Source organism: Equus asinus, chromosome 24 (genome assembly GCF_041296235.1).
Source record: "Equus asinus isolate D_3611 breed Donkey chromosome 24, EquAss-T2T_v2, whole genome shotgun sequence".
Classification (NCBI taxonomy): domain Eukaryota; kingdom Metazoa; phylum Chordata; class Mammalia; order Perissodactyla; family Equidae; genus Equus; species Equus asinus.
Genome location: NC_091813.1, coordinates 46618770 through 46643668, shown reverse-complemented (window position 1 = coordinate 46643668; position 24899 = coordinate 46618770). Strand labels below are relative to the sequence as shown.

The 24899-nt window shown below is 34.7% G+C and overlaps 1 protein-coding gene across 8 annotated transcripts in view; it reads left to right on the top strand.

Annotated features, from left to right (window-relative positions):
* Window positions 1-24899, top strand: part of REV3L (REV3 like, DNA directed polymerase zeta catalytic subunit) — a 172507-nt gene that overhangs the window by 64097 nt on the left and 83511 nt on the right. For 5 of the 8 annotated variants that reach the window (XR_011497869.1, XM_070496645.1, XM_070496644.1 and 2 more), the window contains 7 exons: window positions 5193-5289; window positions 9050-9144; window positions 9712-9816; window positions 10909-10993; window positions 11078-11229; window positions 16551-16670; window positions 19636-19873. Coding sequence is in view for 7 of the 8 variants with exons in the window: in XM_070496645.1 (XP_070352746.1) it covers window positions 5193-5289; window positions 9050-9144; window positions 9712-9816; window positions 10909-10993; window positions 11078-11229; window positions 16551-16670; window positions 19636-19873 (892 nt within the window). In the remaining variant the exon portion in view is untranslated. The remainder of the gene's footprint in view (window positions 1-5192; window positions 5290-9049; window positions 9145-9711; window positions 9817-10908; window positions 10994-11077; window positions 11230-16550; window positions 16671-19635; window positions 19874-24899) is intronic. The other 3 variants (XM_070496641.1, XM_070496646.1, XM_070496642.1) reach the window with 1 other exon arrangement.

The window sequence follows — 24899 nt, the reverse complement described above, 5'->3', positions numbered from 1 at the left end:
AAGCAAACAATGCAATTAAAAAAGGTCAAAAGACCTGAACCGGCACTGGCCCGGTGGCACAGTAGTTAAGTTTGTGTGCTGCACTTTGGTGGCCCCGGGTTTGGACATTCAGATCCTGGGTGCAGACCTATGCACCACTTATCAAGCCATGCTGTGACAGATGTCCCACATATAAAATAGAGGAAGATGGGCACAGATGTTAGCTCAGGGCCAATCTTCCTCAGTGAAAAGAGGAGGACTGGCAACAGATGTTAGCTCAGGGCTAATCTTCCTCACCAAAAGAAAAAAAGACCTGAACAAGACTCTTCAGTGAAAAAGATGTAAGGATAGCAAACACACAAAAAGATATTTCTCAGCATTATATATCATTAGGAAAATGCAAATTAAAACCACAAAGAGCTACCACTACACACCTATTAGAATGGCTAAAATCCAAAAGAACTAGCAATAAGACAGACTGGTAAGGATGTGGAACAGCAGCACCTCTCATTCGTTGCTGGGAGGAATGTGAAATAGTGTAGTCGCTTTGGAAGACAGTTTGGCGGTTTCTCATAATGTTACAGATTTATTGTGTGGCCCAGTGATTGCACTCCTAGGCATTTACCAAAGTGATTTAAAACACTTGTCCACCCAAAAACCTGTATGCAAATGTTTATAGTGGCTTTTTTTGTAATTACTAAGAATCTAAAGTAACCAAGATGTCCACTCAACAGGACAGTGGAGAATACTGATGTATCCATACAATGGAATACTGTTTATCAATAAAAAGCATCAAGGTATTGATTCACACATCAATGAATCGTTGATGCATTTTACTAAGTGAAGGAAGCCAGACCCAAAAGGCTACAAATTGTACACTTTCATTCGTATAACATTCTGAAAAAGGCAAACTATAGAGATGGAAAACGTATTAGTGGTTTCCAGGATGTGGAGAAGAGGGGAGTGTTGACCACGAAGCAAACGTACAGAGGAACTTTTAGAGTGCAGGAATTATTCTGTACAGTACTGACACGGTGGTGTGACGCTGCATTCGTCAAACCCATAAAACTGTCCCTTACCCAACTATTGAAGGTTAACATCCCCAGTGATGTCATGTGGATATCATGTGCGCCTTCATATGTGATCAGAAGAACACTTCACCTCTGTGGTATTCTTTCCAAAAACCCATAACCACAATCTAATCACGAGAAAAACATCAAACAAACCCAGACTGGGGGCTATTCTGCAGGTTACCTGACCAGTACTCACAACCTCGTCAAGGTCTTGAAAAACAAAGACTGAGAAATAGACTGATGGAGACTAGGGAGACATAACTAAAGGCAATGTGATGCCCTAGATGAGGTCCTGAAACAGAAAGCAGACAGTGGTGGGAAAACTGGTAAAATTCAAATACAGTGTGTAGTTTAGTTTACTTAATTCTAATGTACCAGTGTCAGTTTCTTTGTTTTGACAAGTATACCATGGTAATATAAAATCTTAACAGTAGGGGAGACCTGGTAAGCAGTATATCAAAACTGTCTATACTATCCTTGCAACTTTTCTATAAATTTAATATTATTCCAAAATAAAAAGGTTATTGCAAAAAATTAGAATAACAGGTTGGTTATCAATGTCACATATGGCTGAGAGTTCAAGAAATATTGAAGAATGGAAAAGGTTCTAGAGTATGTACAGGAGGTATTTATAGAAAAAGGAGGTAATTTTCACATAAGTTTGTTTCCATAGGTGAGAAAGCGTGAGAACACTTTGAATTAGCAGAAACATTAGGACATTTATTTTAGTTATAAAAGTTAGTTGAGTATTAGAATGGTAATTAGAAGGGTTTCTTTTTTTTTAATAGGGAAGATTTTTATGATTTGAAGGCAGAAATATATAAAATTTAGTTGGTTAAAAGCAGAGAAATTGCAAATATGATGAAATAAAATTTTTATCTCTATTATATTAAATAGCCCTCAGGTTTTTGTTTTGTTTTGTATAAGATGAAAGGTTATGCTGAAATCTTGGAAGAAACAGGTGAATCATGTTTTTGTATTTTGTCATGTTACCTAGGATACATTACGGTTAAACTGACAGTAAACAATTTATGGTAAATTAATATATATAGTTTTTATATATGCATAACAACATTTTTGTCTTATAAGACAAGTTAATGTAGTACATAACATTATCTTACTTTTTTTTTTTTTTTAAAGATTTTATTATTTCCTTTTTCTCCCCAAAGCCCCCCGGTACATAGTTGTATATTCTTCGTTGTGGGTTCTTCTAGTTGTGGCATGTGGGACGCTGCCTCAGTGTGGTCTGATGAGCAGTGCCATGTCCGCGCCCAGGATTCGAACCAACAAAACACTGGGCTGCCTGCAGCGGAGCGCGCGAACTTAACCACTCGGCCACGGGGCCAGCCCCAACATTATCTTACTTTTGAAAGTGGAGTAAAATCAAAAGTGAAAAAGATTTTGAAATTTTAATATTATATATGCATATGCAATTTTGTCTCAGTATTCAATTATATAATACGTTGTCAAATAAAATGGAAATGGTGCTACTTACTATAGTTGTTAAGGTGAAGTATAGAAGTACTTAAATAGAGTAAATATTTTGAACAGCACAGAGGCACTTTATATTACATTTTTTAACATCCACAGTTGAAAAGAAATTTCATGTTTATATATGTATATTTAAATTGGAGAGTTTACATGTTCTTTAGGGAAATATGTTAAAACAATACATACAGTGTAGGTAAAATGTGAATTTTTATAATGTGATAGATAGTTTTGAATCAGTACACTTGTGTAGATTCTTAATTCATATGAATTTATTAGAAAATAATATTTATGTTGTAATTTACAACTTGCAAAGTATTTTTTTAAATGCCCTAGCTACATAACAGCAAAATCTTTAAAAACTTCTGAAAGTGTGTAGAATCAGTTATATATGTTTTGCTGAAATAGTAATACCTGGTCTCAGCCTAATTACACCATTTTGTGATCAAGCTAACCAAGTAAGAAAATCAAAGTATTAAATTTAGCTGGAGAGCATTAATGTCTTTCTTTTTTTATTTTCTATTTTTACTTTTTATTAAGATTGTGATAGTTTACAACCTTGTGAAATTTCAATTGCATATTATTGTTTTTCAGTCATGTTGCAGGTGCACCCCTTCACCCTTTGTGCCCACTCCCCCCTTCCCCTGGTAACCACTAATCTGTTCTCTTTGTCTACATGTTTAACTTCCACATATGAGTGGAGTCTTACAGAGATTGTCTTTCTCTATCTGGCTTATTTCACTTAACATAATACCCTCAAGGTCCATCCATGTTGTTGTGCATGGGGCACTTTTATCCTTTTTTATGCCTAAGTAGTATTCCATTTATGCCTAAGTAGATTCCATATCTTCTTTATCCAGTCATCAGTTGATGGGCATTTAGGTTGCTTCCACATCTTGGCTATTGTAAATAATGCTGCAATGACCATAGGGGTGCATGGGACTTTTAGAATTGCTGATTTCAAGTTCTTCGGATAGATACCCAGTAGTGGGGTGGCTGGGTCGTATAGTATTTCTATTTTTAATTTTTTAAGAAATCTCTATACTGTTTTCCATGGTGGCTGCACCAGTTTGCATTCCCACCAGCAGTGTATAGGGTTCCTTTTTCTCCACAACCTCTCCAACATTTCTTACTTTTTGTTTTGGTTATTTTTGCCCTTCTAATGGGTGTAAAGTGATATCTTAGTGTAGTTTTGATTTGCATTTCCCTGATGATCGATGATGATGAGCATCTTTTCATGTGCCTATTGGCCATCCGTATATCTTCTTTGGAGAAATGTCTGTTCATGTCCCCTGCCCATTTTTTGATCGGGTTGTTTGATTTTTTGTTGTTGAGTTGTGTGAGTTCTTTATATATTATGGAGATTAACCCTTTGTTGGATATATGACTTGCAAATATTTTTTCTCAATTTTGGTGGAATTTTCTCAAATTTGGTGGTGGTTTTTCTGCTTCAGTCCTGTCTTCCTTTGCCTTGAAGAAGCTCTTTAGTCTGATGAAGTCCCATTTGTTTATTCTTTCGATTGTTTCCCTTTTGTGAGAAGACATGGTGTCCGAAAAGATCCTTTTGATACTGATGTCAAAGAATGTACTGCCTATATTTTCTTCTAGAAGCGTTATGGTTTCAGGTCTTACCTTTAGGTCTTTGATCCATTTTGAGTTTATTTTTGTGAATGGTGAAAAAGAATGGTCAATTTTCATTCTTTTACATGTGGCTGTCCAGTTTTCCCAGCACTATTTGTTGAAGAGACTTTCTTTTCTCCATTGTATGCCCTCAGCTCCTTTGTTGAAGATTAGCTGTCTATAGATGTGTGGTTTTATTTCTGGGCTTTCAATTCTGTTCCATTGATCTGTGCATCTGTTTTTGTACCGTTACCATGCTGTTTTGATTACTGTAGCTTTGTAGTATGTTTTGTAGTCAGGGATTTTAATATCTTTCTTAATGTTAAGATTCTTTCTGTGCCACTCACTCAGGCTTTTTCTTATGTGAAGATTTAAATTCCCACAAGAGATCACGGAAAAGTTGCTAAAATTTAGAGAGTATTTCCAAAGCATGACCCCAGGACTCAGTTTCTGAAACTGGGACAACTAAGCAAACATGTGTTGTACCTTCTTCAGTACCAGTAGTATTGTACTAATGGTCATTATATTTGCTTTTGCCCCAGGTTTCCACTCACTGTTACTGCCATTACTTTTGGAATGCATTGTGTATTTTTTGTTGTTCAGGGATTAGTATATTAAAGTATGTTTTATTTTTATCTGGAATCTGCTTCCCACTAGAATTTAGTTGAGACCCATACAGGATATCCTAGGAATTTAGATTAAACTCTACAAAAATTCTTAATTCTTCTTTTTTTTAAAAAATGAGATTTTAAACATACCTGCCACAATGGTACATTTAGATGTATCATAATTTTATTCTAGTATGAAAGTATTGTAGTCATTTCTCTCTCATATTCATATATTGCAAATACTTTTTTCCCCTCTTCGTTTGGAACCATTACTCTCAACTGTGCATATGTATTCTTACCTGTGTGTGAATTTTAGGACACAATTTTAGGAACTAGACATATAGGTCATATATTATTTTACTTAAAGGGTAGTTATATGCAAGTTAAAAGTAGAACTTCTCCACTTCTACCTTTCTGTTCCTAGGTAATCCATTGCATCCAACTGGATCTTGCAAGGATCGGCTACCAGGAAATTCTCTTACTGGTACTTTATTTCGGTGGGAAGAAAATGAAATACCAAGGTTAGTTGATGTTGTAGAGGAAAAGAAAACTTATTCACGTGTATCCTACTGTATTCATAAATCAGTGGTTACCATAATTTAATTTTAACCTTATATTTGTTTTTTTAATCTGTAAGTTTATCAAAAAAGCAAGTCTCAACATTAGTATGTTAGATGGATTCATAGATTTTAGAAACAGACCATGAAAATATACCTGATTATTACCTAATTAATAAAAGGAATCTGGTTGTAAATGTTTATACGTCTCTCCAACATCCATCTTCATCTTGCATTCTAAATTGATATCCTATAACTTGCCAGGTAAAAATCACATAATGAAATAATTTAAAACCTAAATAGCAAATACTTTTAATAAAAATAACCCCTCAAATTTCTAAATATTAAGTATTTATGGAAAAAAGTGGTTTGACATACTATGTATGAATAATATCATTTGTGATTTCTTGTGACTATTTTATAAATTATCAATAATAGCTTTATCTGCATAGAACTCAGAGGGAGTTCTGTTTTATTCTACAAAGTATTGCCCAAACTTTCTTGATCCTTTTATTGAGCAGTTGGGTATTGGCAGGGTGGTTATGGTTTTCCGCTCTTCACTACACGTCCCCTGATGCTTTTTAAAACAGCAGATATTTTTAATGAAGAATGCAAGGTGGAAAAAATGTTTAAATGACTTTATTTTTTATTTCATGATAAGAAAATGTGAATTTATTAATTGAAGATAAACTATCGTAAAAATATTTGTTTAGAGCTTAATTTATGTAGCTTAAGATCGTAATATGTAGCTGACAAAATTTCCATGTTATAGAATTACTTGGGCTTTTTAATGCCTAAAATCAAGAAAGAATCTCATTAAATAATAATAGAAATACATTGTTTTATGACCGGAATATCATACCAGAATGAGACTTCGAAAACTTCAAAGTGACATGGACAGTTAGTGACTTGCCTTACCTCTTGGTTTAGCTCAACAAATATCAGGACTTTTTGATAAACACACACACACATGCGCTTACACATACACATGTACTTCTTGGTTCCTTTGGAGATAAGCAGAATTGTTTTTATAATCTTGTTGAAATGGTATTAAGTTTAGAGAGAGTGTTATTTACCACATGAGATTCAAGTTCCAATTTGTCCAGAGCAGAGTGACCAACAAGCTACTTGCTGTCTCAGTTTTATGCCTGTGATGCAGTCCCTCTCTCTCTCTAAAATTGGAGCAAATCAGCTTGACCCAAGGATTTTACCTACTGGCTAGATCCCCCTTGGTTTTCAAAGTTCTACATTTACTAAACTGTTTTTTGCACGATCAATTAAAATCAAAGTTTATTTGTATTTGAAGCCCTTTTGAACAAACATCTTTTTGATTAGATCATAAAACTAGTAAAGCCCCACTGGTTAGGAGTAAGTGTGGGGAAACCCTCTGTATTATAATGAAAAGCTCAAATTTTAGAATGTTTTTAAGGAGCCTATTTTATTACTTTTTTTTTAACAATTTAAAGATTTTATTTTTTTCCTTTTTCTCCCCAAAGCCCCCCAGTACATAGTTGTATATTCTTCGTTGTGGGTCCATCTAGTTGTGGCATGTGGGACGCTGCCTCAGCATGGTTTGATGAGCAGTGCCATGTCTGCGCCCAGTACTCAAAGCAAGGAAACACTGGGCCACCTGCAGCGGAGCACGCGAACTTAACCACTCGGCCACGGGGCCAGCCCCGCTATTTTGTTACTTTTAAGAGTTGGCAAATTATAAACACAGATATGAGTAGGCAAACTGGTGAAATTAGACAAGGTATTTGGAATTAGAATTTATAATAAATGTAGGATAGTTACATATTTTTGTCTCAGATTACCCCATAAATTTGTATTCTGGGGATGCTTATATTGTATTCAACATGAAAGTCCATAATTTCATCAAGTACAAATAACAATGTAAAAAAATTTTGCCATAAATCAGTACTCTGATATTTTATTAGTCTCATTTCTATGCCAGTGCTAGCACCTTCTTCTGGGTACCTTTTTTTTTCTCTTAACAAAGAAATGTTTTTTATCCCTTCATAAACATTATTACAAGGGCCATAACAAATAGAGAGCAACAAACTTGTAATAAGATGAGAGTGCTGAGTAAGCAGTTCTCCTACTTATTTGCTAGCTCATTGTAAATTACCACATATCACGAACATTCAGGATCATTTGCTGGAGTGTTGAATCCACAAAGTAGAGTCTACTGCATTAATCTCAACCCTGGTTGTCCATCAGAATGATCTGAAGAGATTTTTAAAGTTATAGATGTCTGAACTTCCCCCTCAGTGTTTCTAATTAGTAGGTCTGTGGTGTTAAGCTATGACCAGAAATGTTCAGGGAGGCCCAATTGTCTAATTGCCATTGTGTTACTTATCTACTTTTCATGACTAAAATGAATGGTCTACATGTATTTGCTGACTCAAATTTTTTATTCATGCTTTTTCTATATGCTGGAAACAGGTCATTAATTCTGAAAACTACTTCCTTTCCCTAGGAACATCTTCTATTCAGAATGTCTGAAGTAGTTTTGTAATAAGAGCTGGAGATAGTTGTAAATTTCTACTATAAGATTGCATTATTTGATGTTACTGTTTCCCTCCTTTGTCACCAATGTGCTACTTCTGGACAATTTACCCTTGAAATTTACAATATAATTCTTCCAAAAATTGTGGAACTTTTTAGTATAAGGACAAAGCAAAACCATGTGTGTTTTGTGTTTCTCTGTATACATGTATGTTTATTTAAATTGTAAGATTTCTGTGGTTTAACAAGTTAATAATTTCTAATGTTCCATCAAAATTTTCTTAGGGATAGACAATGGAAAATAAGGTTTAGCTAATATGTTTCTCTTAAAATAAAAATGTTAATGAAATCTGCCATCACCCACTTCCTAGTAAAAGTTCTCTCCTTTTCATTTGGCGCCCATATGGGTAGGAGATCTAAATTGTAGAATGAGTAAACTGAGATCCACATTAGACATTGTATGTTCATTCTGTCAAGCAGGGACAGTTATATGGTGTCTTCCTAATCTTTTTTGTGGCTCTGATGAAAAACAAAAATGCTTTTGAGTCAGCATTAGTGGGAACAACCCTCTGTAATTCTCATAAAAAATTAATGACCTCATGCTGTCACCACATCTCCTAGCTGTCACTCCACTGTTGAACCTATGTGGTTGCTCAGTTCTGTCATTAGGGAGAACTTTAAAGCTTTCCCCAGCTCAGCAGTAGTTGAGGGCAGGGAGAACAGTGTCATTTGCCTACTTTTTCAGTATGCTCACCTACCCTCGTCTCTTGTTGCATATTCTCTTCTCATTTTTTTTTAAACCATCTATGACTGCTGAGAAAGCTGCCTCTGGGCAAATGATTGCATATGGGTATGGTTTTGATGCATCCCTCTATCGTCCCTCTGTTATCTTATCCCATTTTGCCCTGGATATGACTCACGTGCTAAAATGTTATATTTCTTATATAGAAAATGTCATGAACCAAAATATGTAAAATTTGCTGCAAAAGGATCTCAATAGACTGTCAATATAATAGGTTTTGTATTTTTCTCCGTTTTTCATTTCTTTATGTGTACACACACAGTATCAATTATGTCACGAATAACTGTGAATTAATATAATATCACTGGCTTTTCTGATTATCACCTAAACATGAAAAATTGTATAAGTAAGAAAAATCTTCAGAAAATTTGCTCTTACATAATTAGTGTGTTTTTTGATATCTTTTTAATACAGCTCATTAATACTGGAAGGTGTTGAACCTCAGAGTACGTGTGAATTAGAAGTGGATGCTGTAGCTGCTGATATCTTAAATCGGCTGGACATTGAAGGTAATACACAATTATTCTTAATGTAAGTTTTTATTTATAAAAATTAATGACCTAAGTAGAGTGGAGAAAGTAGGGAAGAAAACATTACTAGGGAAGTAAGATGTTATAGGAGGATGCAAGATGTCATGTAGATTGCTTCTCTATCTCTGATGAGATACTCATTTTTTTTTAGTTTCCATTTTCATTCATATGAGTATGTTTTCATAGACATGAACCTAAAGTAAGTGTGACACTAAATAAATTAGCCATTATAAACGAGTTTAATATAGTCTGCCTTTTAATATTTTTATATTCAGGTTTTATGCCAGGGAGGGGACCCTTAGGTCTATTGGCTATCATCAAATGTTTGAATCTTATTCACCTGCTGGGTTTTGGGGAACCAATAGGAAGAAAACTAAAAAAGGAGTAGCATAATAAATGTAGGTTGGGATAGTTTGTCTGTTTTATTACACAAAATAAGTAGTTATTTTTCTTAAAAGTCAGTATTTAAAAAGTTTGGATTTCTTTTTTTAAGCAAGTATTTTTCACTTTGACCTTTGTAGTAGTGAAGTGTTGTTGTGATTACAGCTCAAATTGGTGGAAACCCTGGTCTACAGGCCATCTGGGAAGATGAAAAGCAACGGCGAAGAAACAGAAATGAAACTTCTCAAATTAGCCAACCCGAATCACAAGGTATGAACCTAATAGGACTGGTTTATTTTTTTTAACTAGGTATTTTAATGGAAAAGTTTAAGCCATTAATTTACCTTGACATTCGATTTTACTTTTTGAATTACCTTTAAATTTCCTATATTTTTTCTTATTGTCGTTGCTCTGAACTGTAATTTTTACCTCCCAAGTGTCACTCATTGTCTCTCTCCCGGTAAGAAATAGACGTGTTCATTGTCCTCGGTTTTCACCATACCTTGTCCTCTTGCCCCACCTATTTGCTCCTTTTTCATTCTCTAGTATATTCTAGTCTTCTCTATTTCCAAATGAACTGTAGAATACTCACAGAGATGATGAATCCCAACTTAGAAACACTGTATTTAGTTCATTAAGCTTTGAAAATGTAACCCATGAAATACTGCCCCCAAATTGTTTTCTTGGAGATGTTATATAAACTCTCACTTTGATCATCTTGTACAGCTCTGAAGGGAAATATTCATTTTATTTATTATTAAACCCTGCTACATTCAAAAAGAATTTGAGGGGGCTCAAATAAATGCCATGGATACAACAAAATTTTAAAAATAAAGGTAAAAGAATAAAAGACGTAATTCAAAAGGCAAATGTATTTGAAATACAGTAGTAAGCCTGAAGTCCAATTAAAATTTTTTAATAAAATTTGAAGTCAAATTAAGGTTTTTATTATAGTGTTTGGACACTAAAAATGCCTTGAGAAATTTCTAATGCTTTTTATACCTTTTAAAATAGGAATACTGTATTTTATAAAGGGAAAATATTATATTTTATAAAGGGAAAACTGCTAGGTTCAGGGCATATGATACATTTATAGGAAGAGAACAGTGTTTTTCTGCTCTGGATTTAAGTCTAATTATAGAACTTAATCTTGAACTGACTTTATGTGCTTAATTTTATAGCTTTAGTAACAACCATTTCTTTTTTGTTTGATTTTTATAATAGGACTGCTTTTGGGTGGTGTTCTGTGTGTCAAGAAAAGGATAGGAAGTTGCTACCATTTTAAAAGCTACTCTAGTAGAAAGGGAAAATGTTTCTTTCATTTGCTATCTACATTTTTTAATGCACTTTTACAATTCAAAGATCGCAGGTTTGTGCCAGCAACAGAAAATGAAAAAAAATTTCAGAAGAGACTTCAGGAAATTCTCAAACAGAATGATTTCTCTGTGTAAGTGGTTATTTATTACAGATCTCAGAACTAATTTTATTGCTTTGTTGTCTAGTTTGTTATAAAGGTTATGTTTTAATTAAGCAGAACATTATCAGGATCTGTGGACTACAGTGACGGATCCCAGGAGTTCTCTGCTGAGTTAACATTGCACCCTGAGGTTCTGTCTCCTGAAATTCTGCAGTGTACGCCAGCTAATATGGTAGAAGTCCATAAAGACACAGAGTTGAGCAAAGGTGAGGTTTCCTTTTCAAGTATACGGAAAATACCCTAACAGACATCCATATATCTAGCACTGAGACATTAGTATGTGGTTAAGTTGGCTAAGTTTTTTTCCCCCCTAAGAAATAAACATCATAAATATGGCAAAAACCTCTCTCCTATTCCTCTAACTTTTCTTCATCTCTAGAGCTAAGCATTGTTCTGAAGTTAGTGCAAACTGTTACCATGTGTGATTTTATATTTTCTTATATATGTATGTCCACAATATATACTATTATTTTAGATTTTAAATTTTACATAAATGGTGTTCTGTTTGGCATACATTAAGCAACTTGCTTTTTTTCATTTAACATGTTTTTAACAACTGAATTAAGATATAATTTACATGAGGGAAAATTCACTCATTTTAAGTATATAATGCAGTGATTTATAGTAAATTTACAGAGTTGTGCAAACATCTGCATAATTCAATTTTAGAACATTTCCTTCACCTCCAAAAGGTTCCTTGTGTCCATTTGCAGTCACACCTGTTCCCACCTCCAGCCCCAAATAACCACTAATCTACTTTCTTGTCTCTCAAGATTTGCCTTCTCTGGATATGTCATATAAATGAAATCATACAATATGTGATCTTTTGTGTCTTGCTTCTTTCACTTAGCATAATCTTTTCAGGTTCATCCGTATTGTAGTGTCTATCAGTATTTCATTTCTTTTTATTGCCGAATAGTATTGCATTGTATGGATGTACCATATTTTGTTAATTCATTTATCAGTTGATGATATTTGGGTCGTTTTTTACTTTTTGGCTCTTAAGAATAATGCTGCTTATGAACATTTGTATACAAGTCTTTGTGTGGATACATATTTTCATTTCTCTTGAGTGTATACCAAGGAGTGAAGTTGCTCAGTCATTTGGTAAATTTGTGTTTAATTTTTTAATAAACTGCCAAACTGTTTTCGAAAGTGATTGCACTGTTTAACATTCCCACCAGCAATATGTGAGAGTCCCAGTGACCCCACATCCTTACTAACCTTGTTATTATCTGTCTTCTTTATATATCCGTCCTAGTGTGTGTGAAATGGCATCTCATTATGGTTTTAATTATTTCCCTTATTACTAATGATGTTGAGTATCTTTTATGTCAACATTATGACTTTGAAATCTATCTTGTTCATAATGTTTCTAGGTCATTCATTTTAACTGCTGATTAGTGTTCCTTTGTACGACTAAACAGATTTATCTGTTTCTCTGCAACTATTAGATGGTTTTCACTTTTGCACTGTTATTAACAGTGTTATATCTGTCACCTTGTGGCTCTGTGCAAGAGTTTCTCTACAGAAGACATATGGAAGTGTAATTTGCCAGGTTTTAGGGTATGTGTATTGTACTCTACCTAGATCGCATGACAGGGTTTCTGTAATGCAATTAGCTTATACATGATTGCTAAATGAGAGAATAATGAAAGGTTTATCCAGAAGTCACATTGTTCTTTCCAGAGTTTTTCTAGGCAAGGGCAGCCAGGTTAGCAGGAGTAGAATTACAGTCTTCAGCAGGAAAGGAAAAGCTGTCTTTTCACTGCTGTATTGGCAGTAGGGGCTCTTTTGACTGTGTGAAACAGCAACTAAAAATGAGCACCTACACCAGGGCTTCCTCCCTCCTTAAGATTTGCATCCCAGCATTGCACAATCTCTGACTCGTGGCACGTTGCACATCTCCTGAGCTCACCTTAATGGCAGCCCACTGGCTCAGAGCTCTACTTTCATTTGCTTTGTCTAAGTATCTACCAGCCACATCTCTGATCAAAATGCACCCAACATTTCCATACTATTATTTTCCCTGCATTTTTAGTAGCCTTTATAACTGCCTCCAGCCACACTGAGCTGTCTGCCTGACTGATCAGAGTTACCTCCTGGGGTACCAATTACTGATTTTGTCAATGCTCTAATTACAAAGTTGCATAAGTTTTGCCTTAACCTTTTTGTTCTCCTACAAACCCTTTTATTTTCAGTGCTCAGTTTTTCAGATTTTGAAGTATTTTAATAATAAAAATATCACATTGTATTAGTAATGCCAGTATTAAAGAATTGCCCAGTAAAATAATCTACCTAAGTTTATATTCCCACAATTTATTAGACCTTATATTTCTCTATTTCCCTACATCCTCAACAACATTTGATAGTGCCAGGTGTAAAACTTTTTGCCATTATGATTCAAAACCTGGTTTACAAGTCCTTCCCTACCCTGAGGTAATGAAAGTTTTCATTCTTAAGGCTTATGTGTGCTTACACTTTGGTTTTTCACATTTAGGTCTTCAATTCATCTGAAATTTTACTTGTATATATAGTAAGGATCTAATTGTAATAAATAGCTGCTTGTTCCAACATAGTTGGGTTTTTTCCCATGAATTCTCCCACTTCAGTCATGTTCCCCTGTGTTAATATCATGCTGTTGTAATTACTGTTGCTTTATAAGTATAAGGGGCAGATCTTCCCTTATTTGGCTTCAAAATTGTCTTGTCTATTTGATCTTTAAAAAAAGTTCCCCCATATTAATTTTAGGATCAGATTGTTTTGTTTCTGGGAAGAACCCTGTTGAGATTTTATTGGGAATTCATTGAATTTATAGACCAATTTAGGAACATTTTTAATCTTTTTTGAAGAAGAAGAAGAAGAAGATTAGCCCTGAGCTAACTGCTGCCAATCCTCCTCTTTTCGCTGAGGAAGACTGGCCTTGAGCTAACATCCATGCCCATCTTCCTCTACTTTATATATGGGATGCCTACCACAGCATGGCGTGCCAAGCGGTGCCATGTCTGCACCGGGGATCCGAAGTGGCAAACCCCGGGCCACCGAAGCAGAACATGGGCACTTAACCACTGCGCCACTGGGCCGGCCCCCCGAACATTTTTAATCTTTATACCAAATAGTTTCATCAGTGAACATGATATATTTCTCATTTTATTTGGTCTTCTTTCATATATTTCAATAAAGTTTTGCAATTTTCTTTGTAAAATTATTTTATATCTTTTGTAATATATACTCCAGGTGCTTTATAATTGTTACAGTTTTAAGTTTTATTTTTAAAAAATTACGTCATCTTATTGCTGATATTTAGGAACTTCACTGACCTTTGTATACCAGTCTTATATCCAGCAATGTTTATGAGTGCCAGTGGTTTCTATGTCTTTTCCGTTGGAGTTTCTGTGTGTAGAGTTGTCTTCTACAAATAACAGCTTTATTGCTTCTCTTCCCATTGTCATATTTTTTTTTCAAATGTTTTAATCACTGCTTAGGGACTCAAAGATAATGTTAAGTAGAAATGATAATAGTCTTTTTCCTGGCTTTAAAAGGAATGCCTCCATATTTCATCAATTATGATATTTACTATAGGATATTGGTAGATAAACTTTAATCAGATTAAGTAATATCTCTTCCATTTCTTGGTTACCAAGAAGTTTGGAGTTTTACTTTTTTAATCATGAATGAATATTAAAGTTTACCCAAATATTCTTTTCTGAATTTATTGACATAATAACAATTTTTCTCTTTTATTCTGTTAATGTAGTAATGTTAAAATAATTTTTATTTTCTAATGTTTAACTGTGCACTCCTGAAATAAACTCTTCTTTGTCACAATGTGGTGTGTTGTTTCAAGCATTGCTATATCTACTTTGCTAATATTTTATTTATAGAGTTTTAACTTTTTTTTTTTTAAATAATTGAGAAAGATCCATACTTTGCCTCATTAAATGAGTTGTGGGGCTTTCCCTCTTTTTCAACTCTCTTTTCAAGAATTTTTGTTAGGTTGATGTAATCTGTTTCTTGGAGATTTGATAGACCTAGTATGTAAAACCATCCAGACTTAGTGTAGTTTTTTGTGGGTAGGTTTGGTGTTGGGGGCAGGAGGAAAAGGGGATCAATTTTAAACCTCAAATTCAACTTCCACAGTTGTTATAGATCTACTCAAGCTTTCTATTTCTCTTTGAACTGGGTTTTGTATCATATTTTTCCTATGAAATTAGTCATTTTATCTGGTTTTTCCATGTTTTTAGTATAAAGCTATTCATAGTATTAGTTTAACATCTCTCTTTTTCCTTTGGCACTTCCCTTTTTATTTGTAACATAATTTATTTATGCCTTTTTTCTATTTTGTTTTGATCATTCCTGCCAGTCGTCTGTTTTATTATTAGTTTCAGAGAACCACCTTTTGTTTTTACTGATCCTCTCAATTGTCTTTTGTTTTGGGATTAGCTATTTTCATAGTTCTCTGTTTGTTCTCTTGTTTTGATTAAATACTCTTTATTAACCCAGTTAGGTCATAGGATGTTTAAAAATATTTCTTCCTGAAGCTTTTAACTCTCTTTTAAAAACTGTTGAAAACATTAAGTCTGAATACTAGAAAGAGAAAAATAGAACTGTTTTCCAGTTAGCTCTCTTACAACTGCCTGCCATTTTTGCTCTAAAGTCTTATTTCCCCTACTACTATTTGCTTTGTATTCTCTATCTCACCCTTTGACTAGATTTTAATAGGAGATTATTTTATTTTTGTTCTTAAAATTATTTAATCTCTCTGTACATTAGACCTTCATAAAAATAACGTCGAAAGATTTAAATATAAATATATTTTTCTTTGGTGAGGAAGATTGGCCCAGAGCTAACATCTGTTGCCAGTCTTCCTCTTTTTGCTTGAAGAAGGTTGTCAGTAAGCTAACATCTGTGGCAGTCTTCCTCTATTTTGTGTGTGGGACACCGCCACAGCTTGGTTTGATGAGTGATATGTAGGTCTACACCTGGGATCTGAACCTGCGAACCCCAGGCCACTAAGCAGAGGGTGCAAACTTAACCACTACACCACCAGGCCAGCCCCGAAAGACATGTGTTTAGATCATGAGTTGAAAGTTTTCTGAGAAATATAAAATTAAAGTAAAATGAATTTATTTGTAATTTTTAAACCATAGAGAATAAAGAATTTTATTATTCAAATAAGACAGTTTGTCTTTTCTTTTCCCTTTGTATATTTTAATGTGCAATGATTTTTATCCGAGTAATATACCTATTTGTACAAACTAGGTCGGATTGAAGAGGCTAAAGAGATTGCAGATTTTTAGTGATTCACAGATTCAGGAGTTTTTTTTTTAATTACTCCATGTGACTGGCTAGATATTCCTGTGGTTTTTATTAAATTTTATTATGTTTGTATTTTACATATATCACCAGCAGTTCAAAATTTTAAATAGGTTTACACTGTAATGCTCCCTATTTACACAAATTCTAAACTATAAATTTTAGAGTTAGGCCATTGCTTTAATGTTTTTGTATTCTTTGTCATCTTAAGGTCACACTAGACACAAAGTGGAAGAAGCTCTTATTAATGAAGAAGCAATTTTGAACCTTATGGAAAATAGTCAGACTTTTCAGCCTTTGGCTCAAAGACTGAGTGAGTCACCAGTTTTCTGTAAGTAACAGTTCTACCATAAATTTTCAGTATTTTAAATCAGCAAAAGTACGTATGTGAGGGGTATTTTTTTTCTTTGATTTGAAGAGGTTAGTGTTGCATATTCAATAAATCCTTGCTCTAGTTAGTATAAAAGTGAAACCTCAAATTAAATGAAATAGCTTTCTTTTTTGTTTTCTCCACAGCTTTTTCTAGAAATTAATTAAAGGAAAATAATTCCGTTTGTTTTTTAACTTCACTTTGGTTGGAAGAACACCATATTGCTTTAGGGGGAACATGTGCTTATTTTGAATTAAAATTCTCTAAAATTAAGTACATAGTAAAATACCATAAATGATTCTTTCTCGGTGAGTGTCAGAAATTTCCCTGGACAATTCTTTCAAGCCATTAATTTTTGCCTACTGTAGAACATGACAGTTATTTCTGAGTGTCCTTGCATCTCCCTAAAGGCATTTTCATTAGCGTCATAAGCCGTTTGCTAGATTTCATTTCAGTAATTTAGTCTAAATTACTGATATCTTTTTCACAAATTTTTTAAAAATTTCATTGCAGAAAGTGAAATATTGAACTTCATGCCTCTTGTTTTGCTTGGTATAGTGATTTTATGTTTCTTTCCTTGCTCACTTTCTATTTTTTCATATTGTATCAAATGAGGTATAGCATCAAATGTGATCCTAGTTTCTCTCTGTTAACTATATTTTCATTTGAATGGAATACAAATTGGCTGACTAGGGACATTACCAAAATTATTGTACACAAATTCAAGAACATTTTAGACAGGAGTAAGAAAAATTGTTTTTCAATGAATGGCATATGCAGAAAGAAATGACCCAAAGACCACGTTTAAAAATTAATTTGAAGTTTATAATCTAAAATGTTCTGTTTCTCCATCTGAATGAATGAACAAATAAATAAATTTATATAGACTTAAATTACATTCTAGTTATAAAAAACAAACAGTGAAAACAGAGGAACATAGAGAAAATTAAAGAATTGACAAAGAGAAGGGAGAGAGGCATATCCTTATTTCATTACATTAGGCAAATATCATATATCTTGGGCAGATATAATTCCACCTGGCCTAAGCAGATATAATTCCACCTGGCCTAAGGTTGCAAAAATGCAATCTCAATGTTAGTCAAAGAGCTGAGAGTCAAATATCTATAATTCATTTGCTAATGTTAATCTTTTTAAAGTGTGAAGCGGGAAAAATAAACTGCAATTCTAGGTTTAAGAAATGCATTTTTTCCAAAATGGCTCTTATAAGCAAATATCTTCATTTTTGCTTTATATTTGGCAGCACGATTGAACCAATTTCTCTAATGTCAACAAAGAAAACCTGAAACTTGATATTTTAGTAAATGGTGAATACGTTATCTAATTTTACAGAAAAAAAGTTTGTGTACTAGATTAGAGCAAACCTCCATCTTTCTGGTCTTTTTTTTGTTTTAGTATATGATTCACATACTATAAAATTCACCTTCTAATGTGTACATTTCAGTGATTTTTAGCATATTCATGGAGTTATGCAATCATTACCACTATTTAGTTCCAGGACATTTTTATCACCCCAAAAAGAAACCCCATTACCCATTAGCAATCACTCCCTGTTCTTCCGTCTTCTCAGCCCCTGGCAACTACTAATCTCTTTCTTTTTTGCTGGATTTACCTATTTTTGGCATTTCATATAAATGGAATCATATATCTTTTTGTTTCTGGCTTCTTTCACTTAACATGATGTTTTCACAGTTCATCCATGTTGTAGCACGGATCAGTACTTCATTGCTTTTTAATGCTGAATAATATTCCATCGTATGGATATAACTTACGTCGTTTATGTATTCTTCAGTTGATGGAAATCTGGGTTGTTTTCACTTTTTTGGCTATTATGAATAATGCTGTGATTATTCCTGTATAGGTTTTTGTTTGGATATATATTTTCAGTTCTCTTGGGTATGTACCTCGGAGTGGAATTGCTGGGTCATATAGTAACTCTATGTTTAACATTTTGAATAACTGCCAAACTTTTTTCCAAAGTGGCTGCACCATTTTACAATCTGACCAGCAATGTATGAGGGCTCCAGTTTCTTTACATCCTTGTCAACATTTGCTATTATCTGTCTTTGATTTTAGCATCCCTACTGTATGAGATACAATCGTATCTCATTGTGGTCTTCAAGGTTTTTTAAGTAATTTTATTAACCACTTTTAAAGCTCTCTTGTGTTTTTCAGCAACAATTTTCCTTTGACCATCCTTTGAGCTGAGTAAAGCTTATATGAGGGATGAGGTGTTTACATGTATTATTTTAAGTCACTTTCTTTTTATTTTTTTTTTTTTGAGGAAGATTAGCCCTGAGCTAACTGCTGCCAATCCTCCCTCCTCTTTTTGCTGAGGAAGACTGGCCTTGAGCTAACATCCATGCCCATCTTCCTCTACTTTATATATGGGACACCTACCACAGCATGGCTTGCCAAGCAGTGCCATGTCCGCACCCAGGATCCAAACCAGCGAACCCTGGGCCACCGAAGCAGAACGTGCACACTTAACTGTTGCACCACCAGGCCGGCCCCTAAGTCACTTTCTTATCATTTTCATATATTTATTGCATATTTTATATTTATTTTGAACACTTGTGACCATATTTGGTTTAGTCAAGTTTGCAGTTAGAGCTTGAGCAGCTTGTTAAAATGTAAGTTCCTGGGCCCTACCTCAGAAATTGTGTTTCGGGAGATATGGAGTGAGGTCTGGGGATGTTCTTTTTTATAAGGACAGAAAATCATTCTAATGCAGATGTTCCAAGGATCATACTGTGATGGAGGAGCTTTGTCAGCGTCTTTGCACCAGCTGTATTCTTTCAGCATGTGCCAGTATCTATGATTTTGTTGTTATTTTATAATTATCTGAATTGTTGAATTATTTAGAAAACTTAAGTTATTTGTTGGTGATGCTTCACTTGTTTTGTAGTGGACAGTAGTCCTGATGAGGCTCTGGTACGTCTTCTTGCTGGTTTGGAAAATGATGGCTATCAGGGAGAAAGAAATAGGATGCCGTCACAATGTCACTCCTTTGGAAACACTAAAAATCTCCAAAATAGTGATGATGAAGAAAATGAACCACAGATTGAAAAAGAAGAAATGGAGCTTAGTCTGGTGATGTCTCAGAGATGGGACAGCAATATTGAAGAACATTGTGCCAAAAAGAGGTAACGTTTGAGTTATTTCAGTTGGTTTAATAACATGCTTTAGTAATTATCACAGTTCTTCTTTAATCAGAAATTATTTCTTACTATTATGCATAACATAAAATGTTATAAATTTACTTTTAAATCCCTTTTAAGTAGTGCTTTGTCTTTCACGTGGTGTAATTTCATATTCCAAGAAAAATAAAATTTTGCTACATTAAAAAAATAAGCTTAACTTTTATTTACTTTTTTCCCAGTTTTATTGAGATATAATTGACTTTTATCACTATATGAGTTTCAGGTGTACAGCATAAAAGTTGACTTACATATATTGTGAAATGATTACCACAGTAAGTTTAGTTAACGTCCATCACCTCATGTAGACACAATAAAAAGAAATGGGGAAAAAATTGGGGGAGAGAAGAAAAAAAATTTTCTCCTTGTAACAAGAACTCTTCTCTTAAGATCTTTCCTATAGGGGCCGGCCCGGTGGCCAACTGGTTAAGTTGGTGCACTCTGCTTCAGCAGCCCAGGGTTTCCCTGGTTCAGATCCTGGGCATGGACCTAGCACCACTCATCAGGCCATGCTGAGGTGGTGTCCCACATAGCACAACCAGAAGGACCTACAGCTAGAATATACAACTATGTACTGGGGGGCTTTGGGGAAAAGAAGAAGGAGGAAAAAAAGAACTTTCCTATATATCATATTAGCAGTGGTAACTGTAGTCATCATATTGTACATTATCTCCCTAGTACTTACTTATCTTATAACTGAAAGTTTGTACCTTTTTACCACCTTCCTCCAATTCCTCCTTCCCCCATAAACCTAATGTTTAGAAATCATCCATTTATCTATGCAGTATTAATATGTGTGAGTAATAAATGGGGCAAAATAGAAGTGCCTCCTTATCCCAGAACTTGGGGAAAAAGAATGCCCTCTGAGTGTTAAACTGTGAAGGGTTGGGGCAACAACTTTAGTCAGCTTTGAAGACAAGGATGGCTTCTAGTCTGATTAGACTAAAAGAATTCAATATTAAAAATAAATAAATAAAAGAGTCCCAGAAGCAGACACTGGTATTCTGGTTCATTTCTCAAGGTAAATGAATAAGATGGCACTGTGGTTTTATATCACTCTCTTGTTACCTTGATTGGTTTGAGTCTGCCCCTCAGCTGTATGCTCTATGTATAGAAGAAATTAGGCCTCTGAGCCCAAAACACTGAGTATGCCTCTCCTTTAAACTTCCGTAGGCAGTACTAAAATTTTTTCTTTTTTTTTTAAAGATTTTATTATTTCCTTTTTCTCCCCAAAGCCCCCCGGTACATAGTTGTATATTCTTCGTTGTGGGTTCTTCTAGTTGTGGCATGTGGGACGCTGCCTCAGCGTGGTCTGATGAGCAGTGCCATGTCCGCGCCCAGGATTCGAACCAACGAAACACTGGGCTGCCTGCAGCAGAGCGCGTGAACTTAACCACTCGGCCACGGGGCCAGCCCCGGCAGTACTAAAATTTTTGAAGTTTATGTTTGAAATTTTCACCCCTAAAGCCATTATCGAAAGGTGAAAGAAGTTAATCCATAAATTATATTTATACATATTACATGTTTACATATATATTAAATAGATATGTAATATTTCTCTAGTTTCTCAGCACTACCTAATATAAAAAATAAAATTTCTGATCCCTTCTCCTGTTATGTGTGTATATATCAAAATCTTCTCTTCTATATTTTCACAGAATGCTCCTACAAAGAATTTCATTTTCATTCCATGAGTAGGAAATTCCAGAACTGCAAAATATTATTTCATGCTTTCTTCCTAGTTTCACATACTCACTCCCCTTTGCTGTCACAGTGATAAATCATTCAGAGACTCAGCTCCTTGACCTTTGAAGACCTAATTTTACCTGGTCCAGACAGAATCACTGTTTGATTTCCTGATAGATTTGACCCTCAGCCATGTCATAGAATGCCTTTTGCTGATATTTCCTACTCTATTAAAAAAAGAAGTGAAGTAAAGACATAAAACTTCTTTGTAGCTATTCTATAAATTGTTTTGTCAGGTTTTTTTGTATAAACTTTATAAATCTTTTCATGACATCATATCCTGTTGGGAAATGCCTCAACCACGTCAGCCTCATTTGGAACATAGGCAATCCTTAATGACAGTGCTATAAAATCGTTTTGTTCTTCTTTCTCTGTTCCTTAGTTCTGTAATAACACCACTTTCCTCCCAACTTGTGAAAATTTGCAACTTCAGTGTTATATGTGGCTTGCCCTCCTTTACACCCCTATCTGTTTGTTGTTAAGCGCTGTCAGTCAACTTGTCACCGTAGCCTCTGTTCCATCCTTCTATCGCCCTCCTTCCCAAGGTAGTATCCTAGTTTAGGCCTTCATTACCATTTACCTGGAATACTGTGATTCACATTTTAACTGATCTCCTTGCTTCCCGTCCTACTCTCTATCATAGGGGTGATAATTATGATTGTTAAATAAACACTTTGTGGGCATTTAGAAAGGGAAGCAGAGAATATCAGGACCCTTTGTGAGTTCAAATCAGGCTCTACTATCTTTATATCCATTTTAAATACTTAGGGGAATGCAATCATTGTATTGAGTCTTAATTTCAGCCAGGCATTTAAGAAAGTTTACATAATATCCTTGTGGATAAGGAGAATACGTTGCAGTAGTGACCAATTAGGTGGGTTCACAAAGAGCTTACTAATTTTGCACTCAAAAACCACTTAAATGGTTGCTATGTGCCAAGTATCATGCTAGATTGGATTGAGATGGTCACAAATATTGGAGATTGGTACCTCATTGGATAGCAATATAGATTCAAAAACATCTTGAAACAAAATAGGTGGCGCCTAATAAAGCGTAGAGTCATATGTTCATGTTCAATCGGTCAGCTTCACAAATATAGACTTGTTAGATCTTCAGTTCACTCTGGACTTAACAACGTCTCTGGAAAAGCCATGGATTTTGCTTTGTTCAGAGCACAATAGGGCCGGCCCGGCGGCTCAGAGGTTAAGTTCACACGTTCCACTTCGGGGGCCTGGGGTTTGCTGGTTCGGATCCCGGGTGGGAACATGGCACTGCTTGGCAAGCCATGCTGTGGTAGGCATCCCACATATAAAGTAGAAGAAGATGGGCACAGAAGTTAGCTCAGGGCCAGTCTTCCTTAGCAAAAAGTGGAGGATTGGCAGCAGATGTTAGGTCAGGGCTAATCTTCCTCAAAAAAAAAAAAAAGAGGCACAATAAGTCTGTAGTGTTGTATGGTTGCCAAAATAGTTTAATTATTGGCTACCAATTGTTTCTGGGGTGAGATTTATTATTCTAACAGGTTTTGGATTTTATTAATAAATAATTATAGTATTTATTTCATATATTTAAGTCTTGCTGTAATAAATTGGATTACTTCTTTTGTATTTTGGCAAAGTTGTTGGTTATTTGATGTTTCTATTTGAATGATCTTGTGGCATTTCACTTTTTCTTATTTCAATTTATTTTCCTTTCTTCATTGTTGTTTCATTGTTTTATTTTGGTATTGTCCCTTTGCTTTTTCCTTCAAGGTATCATTAGCATTTCTTCTACAGTTTCTTAGATTATACCTTGTTTAGCTATTTATACTTTTATATCTCTGTTAAGTGAGTACATATTCAAATGTATAAAATTCTTATAAAGCCACTATCTACTTTTTACCAGTGGTGTCAGCCTGTTTAAAATAATAAGTGTGCACCCAGCCCTGATGGCCTAGTGGTTAAAGTTCGGTGCTCTCACCGCTTCAGTGGCCCAGTTTTGCTTCCAGGTCATAGAGCTACACCACCTGTCTGTTGCCATGCTGTGACAGCGGCTCACACAGAAGAACTAGAAGGGCTTACAACTAGGATATACAACTATGCACTGGGGCTTTGGGGAGGGGGGAAAAAATGGCATGGTATATCCCATGATTAATTAATGCTTGTGTGTTCATTGACTGGGCCAACTCTTTGAAAACTATGACCAGTTTAACCTTGGGAAAACAAATCTAAACATTTCATAAATGTTTATTAGAAAGAGATTGAATGATAGAAGTATAGTGTCTAGAAAAGGAGTCATTTAGTTCTGTGCTTGTATATTGGATGTTATATTCTGCCCTGAGTACCATATTTTAAAAATACTGAGAAAGTAAAGGAAGAAAGAAGAAGAAAACTAGAAGGATCTGTAATACTATCACTTTTAAACAACAGTAGAAAGAATAGATAACATTTGCTCTGCTTGGAGAGGAATTATGAGATGAATGATAAATGCCTTCAAATATTTTAAAAGTTATCATGTGGAAAATGGCATAGGCCTGCCACATATGACTACACAGGACCAAAGCAGGAATAATGTATAGAAGTTGGAAAGAAAGATTTTTGTGCAATATAGGAAGAAAATTACTAGCAATTAGACCCATTAACAACGGCAAAGATTACTGTGTGAGACAGCAAGCCCCTTATGCAGAGAGTGTAAAAGCAGAGCGCTTGTGTTGAGTCTATTAAAAATAAAGTTTTTGCATTGGGCAGAACGTTGGACTAGATGACCTCTAATAATTCTTTCAGCTTTTAAGAGAGTGATTTTAGGACAAATTGTGATTTGAGAAAGTCTTAATGGAGAAACTGTTCCATGTATAATAAAGTGTATGTTCAAATTTTCGAGGCAAGAGAAAGAAAAAATTAGGTATAGATAGAAAATACGTTTGCCTATCCAGATAGATGGGAAGGTATCAAGCTAGGATCTAATGAAAAATTTAAATTGAGATGAAACTTAAAGAGAGGATCCATCTGGACTTCACAGTCCATCTGAATTCCTCAGTATAACCCTGCTTTATAGCCACTGCTGGGACTGATTCAACACTATTCCTACTTCCCAGCCCCTCTCTGGTCACTGTTATTTCTCTTTCAGCCCTGACCTGAATACCCCCAACCTACCCTTTTGTTTGTTTTTTCCAATTCATAATGTATTGATTGTGTATTTATGGGGGCTTCTTAAAATACACCAGGATATACTACCTTTTTAGAAATTACTA